This window comes from Xenopus laevis, chromosome 7L (assembly GCF_017654675.1).
Source record: "Xenopus laevis strain J_2021 chromosome 7L, Xenopus_laevis_v10.1, whole genome shotgun sequence".
Taxonomy (NCBI): Eukaryota; Metazoa; Chordata; class Amphibia; order Anura; family Pipidae; genus Xenopus; species Xenopus laevis.
The window spans coordinates 128,290,786-128,299,547 of record NC_054383.1 but is presented as its reverse complement, the minus strand read 5'-3'; the positions used below and the strand labels follow the sequence as shown (position 1 = coordinate 128,299,547).

The window sequence follows — 8,762 nt, the reverse complement described above, 5'->3', positions numbered from 1 at the left end:
ATGCCGTTCCAACACATTTAAATGTTTCCCCTTAAACCACTCGAGTGTTGCTTTAGCCGTATGATTCAGCTCATTGTCCTGCTGGAAGGTGAACCTCCATCCCAGTCTCAAATCACAGGCAGACTCCATCTTTCCCTCGACTCGGACCAGTTTCCCAGTCCATGCTGCTGAAAAACATCCCTATAGCCTGATGCTGCCACCACCATGTTTCACTGTGGCGATGGTGTTCTTGGGGTGAAGGGATGTGTTGGGTTTGTGCCAGATATAGCATTTTCCTTGATGGCTGAAAAGTTAAATTTTAGTCTCATCTGACCAGAGCACCTTCCTCCATACATTTGGGGAGTCACCCAAATGCCTTTGGCAAACTCAAAATATGCCTTCTTATTTTTAACTTTAAGTAATGGCTTTTTTCTGGCCACTCTTCCATAGAGCCCAGCTCTATGGAGTGTACTGCTGATTGTGGTCCTATGAACAGATACTCCAGTCTCTGCTGTGGAACTCTGAAACTCCTTCACGGTTACCTTTGGTCTCTGTGCTGCCTCTCTGATTAATGTCCCCCTTGCCCGGTCTGTGAGTTTTGGTGGGTGGCCCTCTCTTGTAAGGACTGCCGGAAGCACCCGACGGCGCTGCTTACCTCCCGGTTGGAAGTCCAAGATGCCGGTGCCAATGCTGAACACATGGGTGCATGATGCTGCATGATGACATCATCGCTGGTGCCGGGATTTTGTAATAAAAGGGCGCCCTGGACGCTGAAACCCTGTCCAATTATAGGTCTTCAATCCTGTGAGTACCTGGGTGTATTATTGTCTGTCTGATTCCTGGTTTTGATTCCTGCTTTGATCCTGACTCTGATCCTTATCTGCCTGCCTGTTTGAACTCTTGCCTGGACTTTTACTAGCAATTGTGCCTGATTCCTATTTGTACTGCATACTTGCACTTTAACCCTTTTGGGCTTCCTCCTCGGTCCACACTACTTCTCTGGGAGCCGATAGGCCCCCTGACATTTGGCAAGTTTGTTGTGGTACCATTGTTGTGGTACCATGTCAGAAAAGGTGTGTTTATACTGACAGATCATGTGACACTTAGATTGCACACAGGTGGACTTCATTTCACTAATTATGTGACTTTAGAAGGTAATTGGTTGCACCAGGATTATTTAGGGACTTCATGGCAAAGAGGGTGAATACATAGGTAGGTTCAGAAACCTTCCTAGCACCCCTACACAGATCCCAAGTGCTTAGGAAAATGATAGGCCTGTTGAGCTGACATGGTAGGATATCATGTGGAACTTGTGATAAGGGATAAAATATATGGCAACATTGAAAATCACAATACTATGAGTTTGTGCCAGCATGTTTTTATGCATAACAGCCTTGTAAGATGAGATGAGCAGGAACCTTGACTCTGGAATGGCAGTGGATGGCATCTACTTTGATTTTGCTAAAGCATTTGATACAGAACCACACAGAGGATTACCAGTTTCATTAAGGAATATAAAACTACAGCAATACCCTCATATTTTTCTTAGCAATAACCCCATAAAAAATCTTTGGGAGTTTTAACCCTAATTCATAGAGACTTCCCAACTAAACACTTAGAGACAATTACAGATAAGGAAGGGCATTATGTTATAATAAAAGGGAAACTATTCAATTTTCACTTAAATTTTGGCTGTTTTCGTGATTTTGGATCTTTTCGCCGCTTTAGGACTTCAATTTCATGGGTGTATATTAAACATTTCTTAAAAAAATATTAGACAATTGCAGAGAAGGTTTTCTCATTCTGGGAGGGGATCTCAACATGACACTTAATTCCCTAACGGACTCATTATCTGGGAAAACAAACATCTCATATAGAGGTTTAAAAGAAGTGAAAAAATTGTTGTCAGAAATGCAGTTGATAGATGTATGGAAAGTACTAAACCCAACAAAAGAAGACTTTACACATTTCTCAAATGTCCACTCAATTCATTCAAGAATTGATTACATATTTACATCTCAGTACTGGTTGAAATGGTTTACAAATGCAGGAATTGGGAATTCTATCTTGTCAGACGACCCCCCCCCCGCCGTCATTTCAAATTTTTAAATTCCTAAAACACTTAGAGCGGACTTTACATGGTTTCTTAACAATTTTTGTTATACAAAGAGAGTAGGGAAAAAAACAGATCCAAACATGGATGGAATTAATATTTCAAACAAACAATGTAGCCGACACATCTCCGGCGACAATCTGGGGAATCCTGAAATGTGTTTTGAGAGGTAGATGGATCGCCATGGGAAGCAACCTAAAAAAAAAGAAGGACAAAGAAATTACCACTTTACCAAAGGAAATAACAGCTCTAGAACAATCCCATAATGAGACTATAGCACAAAAAACATTAAACAGAAATATTATGATTAAGTGATAAGTGTAACATATTAAAAATAATTTAAAAAATCCAACCCCAAACACCGATTATGTCAGTTAACGACAGAGAAAACATAGTATGTCACTGTACTAAAGGCATAGCAGGAGCATTCCAGGAATACTATCAAAGATTTTACAAATTAAAATGCCCTTCCTAATGCTAAAACAATTAATAAAATAGAGAAATGTATCCAAGAAGCAGGTCTAAACAAACTAACCCCAGATATGACCCAAGCATTAGAAGCCCCCTTTGAAGCTAAGGAAATTGAGGAGTGAATAGATTCCCTACCTTCTGGGAAAAGCCCTGGGCCTGATGGGTACACAGCAATCTTTTATAAGACATATAAAAAGGATACTTCGACCATCGAATCGGCTACTTCGACCTTCGACTACGACTTTGAATCGAACAATTCGAACTAAAAATTGTTCGACTATTCGACCATTCGATAGTCGAAGTACTGTCTCTTTAAAAAAAAAAAACGACCCCCTAGTTCACCACCTAAAACCTACCGAAGTCAATGTTAGCCTATGGGGAAGGTCCCCATAGGCTTTGCAATCTTTTTTGGGTCGAAGAAAAATCCTTTGATCGATGGATTAAAATCCTTCGAAGTGAGCGATTTGAAGGATTTAATTGTTCGATCGGTAAATCCTTCGACTTCAATATTCGAAGTCGAAGGATTTAACTTCAACAGTCGATTATCGAGTGTTAATTAACCCTCGATATTCGACCATATGTAAATTTGCCCCTTCATGTCTGAACATGTAAAGCCATTGTGGCATAACATTTCATATTGTGAATTGGAATGTATACCAACACATGGTCTTTCAAAATCCCTCTAAAAGCTTTTTTACAGACTACAAATAATTTACAGGTAAGTATGGGACCTGTTATCCAGAATGCTTCGGGTTTTCCAGATAATGGATCTTTCTGCAATTTGGATCTACATTCATTAACTCTCCTGAGAAATCATATAAACATTAAATAAACCCAATAGGTTGGTTTTGCTTCCAATAAGGATTAATTATATATTAGTTGAGATTAAGTACAAGCTACTGCTTTATTATTACAGAGAAAAAGGAAATCATTTTTTAAAATTTGGATTATTTGATTATAATGGAGTCTATGGGAGACGGGCTTTCTGTAATTAGAATCTTTCTGGTTAATGGGTTTTCGGATAATGGATCCCATACCTGTACATAGTTTTTAATCCATCTAGACATATCCAGTGATGGTTTATTTAACATCAGCCGAACTCTTTTATTTGATAATACCTCTTTATTCCTTTTGTTATATGAGTCTATCATAGTTTATATAGTGAATAAAGTACCCCTATTGTAAAATACAAGGATACTATAAGTTACAAAGGAATTCCATGACAATACAAAAGCCAGAAGGCTACGTGTTTTTATACAGGTCATGGAACTTTGAGGTGACTTCTCATATCCTCTTATTTTCCAACAAGGGGTACTTTATTTATTATAATACCCAAGTTTTTGTAAGTCATGTGGCCGAAATTATATAATTTACAGGATATTCATGGCTTTTGTGTATTCTATTTCTATATCCTTACCAGGCAGTCTTCAGAAATGTCTCCTTTCTCTCTTAGTGCTGTGTTCCTGTAAGTACACTATTTTTAAAATCAAAACAAGAGCTTTTTTAATCTTTGTTCCTTCTGTGATTGGACTCTGATCCTTTTCTAATATATTTTAATTTTATTAAAGCTCACATGCCAACTGCTTGTTCTAAGTAATGATCAATATCAACGGACATATTAGTGTCAACAGCTGATTAAAATGGAGCTGAGTGTAAACTGAATTACATAAGGAGAACTGGTAACTCTCACTCCAATTCCAACTTACTCCAACACAAGATGACAGTCTTCATGACTACCCTACCTCTAGGGGCTGTGGAGTGTATTACCATTTTTAAAACTGGCCAGATCTGAAGTTTTGCTATTTTTTTCCCACTTTTGTTGCATTGAGGCCATAGCAAACCAGAATGATGGAAAAGGAAGATAGAAATTAAGCCACATGGCACATTAACCTCTGCATGTAAGATAGGAGCAAGATGGATAACATAGGGAATAAGCATTCTCACTGGCCAATTCTCGTGTATCTGTAATAAAGTTTTTGGTCAGTTTAATTCTCATTTGGTCACTTGTTTTCCAAATGTAATAATTTTTTCTATTCAGAACTAGGGGGCACAATTGGACAACTGTGTGGTTGGGTTTTGTGTCTATTTTAAAGAAAGCCAAACATGCTCTCATAAAATGGTCAATTTGTAACAAAAACCACAATCCCAGCAATTGTAATTCTCATGCAGGGTTGCTTTAAATAATGGTTTGCAGTTTCAGTTCCCCCTTAATGTGTATTACAAACCTGCAGCTTAAATATTTCTTTTCACAGGTAAAACACAGGAGACACAGGAGATAAAAACTGCCCAACACACTGATTAACTTGTACAGTGTCCCAGTACATAGTCCTCAGCATTATCCATCCAAAATTCTGAATATTTTCTCCAATTCACCATATTTACCACCCACAGTTGCTAAACTCACTGAATAAGTTTCCCAGCACCCCAGAACATAGTACCCCACAGTGATGTCCGGCACACACACTTACCTACCTTACTCCTCTGGGGTTGCTCAGGAATATTAAAATTTGAGGCCAAACATAATTTATTTTCCCAAAGAATTCTTCTCTGTCTCTTCTGTGTTGGGAATGGTCATGTACTGTAACTATATATTTCCCGTCTTGGTTTTGGATTTCTTCCACTACACTGTGCAAAAACATAAATAAAAGGAGCTTGTAGCTGCAGTGAGTGCCTGAAGGTGCCAGACTCCTCCAATTAATTTTCAAAGCAATTAAATACATTTATTACATATTGTCGGAGGTTTTAAAATTGTGTGTAAATGTAATTGCCGTTGAAAGCAACATTTGGTTCTTCCTTTCTGTTGTTTGGGACTGAATTTTCAAAACAATTTCACAGGAGTCAGATATCACTTAGATATCACTTTAGCTTTAATCAGTTGGCTCACCACATTGTTTCAGGAGTCAGAGCCGGGAGTGCAGAGAATATAATCAGGCAGACAGTTTATTAGGTATATACCCCTTCATTGAGGCCCAGGTGCAAGTTCAAGTTTCCACATCATCCTCGGAAAGGAGAGCTCACTTTGTAGTGCTTGTGCATTTTCAGCACAGCAACAGTTACTTTGTGATTATTTAACTGTGCCATTAGTCAATGCCTATTGAAAATCCACTTCAAAGTTCTCCAGTGCAGTGCAATGCTGAAGTTTCCTCACAATGATCCTAGGGACAGAGTTCCCCTTGAAAAACTCTAAGTTACATTTGTTCAATATTGAGCAATCGTGGATATTGTAACCAAAGGAAGAATCCAGTAGCATATGCAAAAATTCACATTTGCAGTGTATTACAAAGCCCTCAATAGATCAGGTACCCCAAGCCATTGTTTCAGTTCAAGTGACAATTCAAGATTTTCTGATGCGGTAATTTCTCTCTGTGAATGTGCTTTCCAGAAGGAATGGAAAAGACTTCTTCATAATCTGTTTAAAGTCCCAGCCAATGAAGACATAGATTATTGGGTTGAGACAGCTGCTAAAGAAAGCCAAGCTGTTTGCAAGTCTATAAAGCAGGCCTACAATAGGTTGCTGTATGTAATAACCTGCAATTTCAATTAAAGGCAACAAGAAGAAAAGAGCCCAGCAACAGAAAAAGCAAAGCACAGTTATAATTATAATTTTTAGTGTTCGAGCTGACCGAGGGATTCTTCTGCCTTTTTTCACCCTGAATGCAATGAGCCCATAGCAAACAAGAATGATGGCAAAGGGGATCAGGAAAGTGAACAGAAATTCAGTAATGACCATTGCTTTGTGTCTTAGATCAAAAGTCTCATGATCATATGTGGTTATGTTTTCATAAGCTCCGTATGTGGCAAGACATACAGAAAAATCATTGTCATTTATGTTATCAGTAAAATAAATGTAAGGAGAACTGAGCGCTAAGGAGAAGAACCAGACAATTACTGAAATGATTGCTGCTTTGCTGGAAGTTCTGTTGTTTCTTGACCATATTGGATACAGAACACAGATACAGCGATCAATACTGATTATCATTAAAAATATTACATTTGCAAACTCATTTAGGAATGCCGTGAAATATCTGAGCTTGCACATTATCCGTCCAAAGGGCCAGTAATACCACAGTGCCAATTCAGTAATAGAGAAAGGAAGAATCATACAAAAAGAGAAATCTGCAATACCAAGGTTGAGAAACCAAATCATAGTCATTGTCTTTTTCATTTTGAACCCAGCAATCCAGATGAGCAGTCCATTGCCCACAGTTCCTATAATGAAGGTTATGCTGTAACAGGTTATGCACATTGCTCGTGTCAAGTTGCCAATCACTTCCCCTTGGGTCCAGTTTTCTAAAATGGCATCAGTGGAAAAGTCGGTGACATTAGGAGAAGGAGTGGAATTATCCATTTCCATTGCAGACCTGATAGAAGCAAATTGTGGATGAGTTTAAAACATATATTTGGGATAATGTAATAACATTCTTTAGTTTGCCCACATCTACAGTGGTAACTCATAGAGACCACTCAGATGTTTGTTTTCATACAGCTGGCCAGTAAATGCTGCCTGCAGTTTGCTGCTATGGGTTACTGGGCATGTAGTAACCCATACACATAAAACTAGGGAGCACAGTCGTACAGCTTAATAGTTTTAGCAATGATGATGAAATATAGACCATGGTCTTTAGGGTTTAATGTCTTCAAATAGATGTTTAAAGAGATTGACTTAAAATTAAAATTTAGTATGATGTAGATCAGGATTGCCCAACCTTCAGGCTGCAAGCTTCCTTATAAGGGTTTTCATTAAATCTCCCTTTCATCTGAGATTTTCATGGCTGTTAGTAACAGGATTTTACTGTGTTCTATTTAACCCCAAAAAAGGGACAACCACACTGCAAATCGACAGACCTGGCCACCCCCTCCAAAAACAATCATCTATATTAGCCTAGATCATAATACATGGATATGGGTCAACTCAGGAGGTCAGACTTGATAGAAAATGGTATCTGCATATATTGCATCAGCAGATGCGAAGTACAGACAGAGAAGCACAGATAGCTAGTTATATATGTTTTTCTCTAATGAGGGTCACTTAATGCATAATTCTAGTTTTTCAATATAAATTAACTACTTCTACTACTAATCTAATGTACTGTAAAACTACTGAATAATGCTTTTCTTAAATGCCTAACCTTGTGTTTGCCAATATGGATAATTTCCCATTTAGCCCAATCCCCAAAATTATTCAGTCACGCTGCAAACATCCCCATGAAACCTATTATTTTAGCAGTTTAGCAGTATAAGTGTAACCCAAAACTAACAATACCTCAAGTTACTCAAGTTATTTTCTGTGTGGTACTGTATCATATATGTTAGTAAAAACTAAGTGAATCACATCCACTGCCATCCCAAAGCCTATGTTTCTGCTTAACTCCTGATTCTGTCAATAAATGTCAGAGACTTCCTACATGCAGTTGTAGTGAGAATTTGATTATGCAAAAACTGCAGTCAAATACTTTACTTACATAAAACTCATTATTATAATAATGCCTCTGTAATCTTTATTGATTTACTATATTGATCTACAATATTTTATAATCCTATATTCTTACCAGGACAGGCTTCAAAACTGGTCGCTTGCTCCCTCTGTTCTCTATTTCTCTCACTTTCAGAGAGGATAACAAATTGTTTAAAAATCCCAGTGTAATCGTGCACTGTAAAATGTTAGCTGTCATCATAAGTGGTCTGTGATGCCTTTGATAGATATTAATGGTATGAGATTAGCTTACATGCAAAATACTGATCCATATCTAGTGACAAATGCATGCCAGCAGCCTACTGATGAAAATGATTGTAAATGATGGTTTATGGTTCCCCTGCATCAATAGATACACTTCATTTGTCTAGACAGGATGAATGTTGCTGCTCTGAGCACACATATACACAAATACCTTTGTAATTTAATGACATTTAATGATTGTCAGCATAAAGGTTTGTGGTTCTCAAGATGCTGGGGTTCAGCTTCCCTATGGGGTTCCAAAGTAGTGGATGTGGGTGACCAGTCAAATGCTACAAAACTCAACAGGCAGACGGCACTTCTGGGATAAGGTTTATTGGAGTTACTGCTGTAGAAACCTAACGCGTTTCAAAACCAGCAGTTCTACAGCAGTAACTCCAATAAACCTTATCCCAGAAGTGCCGTCTGCCTGTTGAGTTTTGTAGCGTTCACAGTGGGGACATTGTTGACTGAGCACCTGGATTG

At 38.1% G+C, this 8,762-nt stretch overlaps 1 protein-coding gene across 1 annotated transcript; it reads right to left on the bottom strand.

Annotated features, from left to right (window-relative positions):
* Positions 1-4,379: 4,379 nt before the first annotated feature.
* Positions 4,380-6,915, bottom strand: LOC108695937 (formyl peptide receptor 2). Its single transcript, XM_018224885.2, has one exon. It carries the CDS (start codon positions 6,909-6,911, stop codon positions 5,898-5,900), a length of 1,014 nt encoding a protein of 337 aa, XP_018080374.2. The 5' UTR covers positions 6,912-6,915; the 3' UTR covers positions 4,380-5,897.
* Between the last annotated feature and the right edge of the window lie 1,847 nt (positions 6,916-8,762).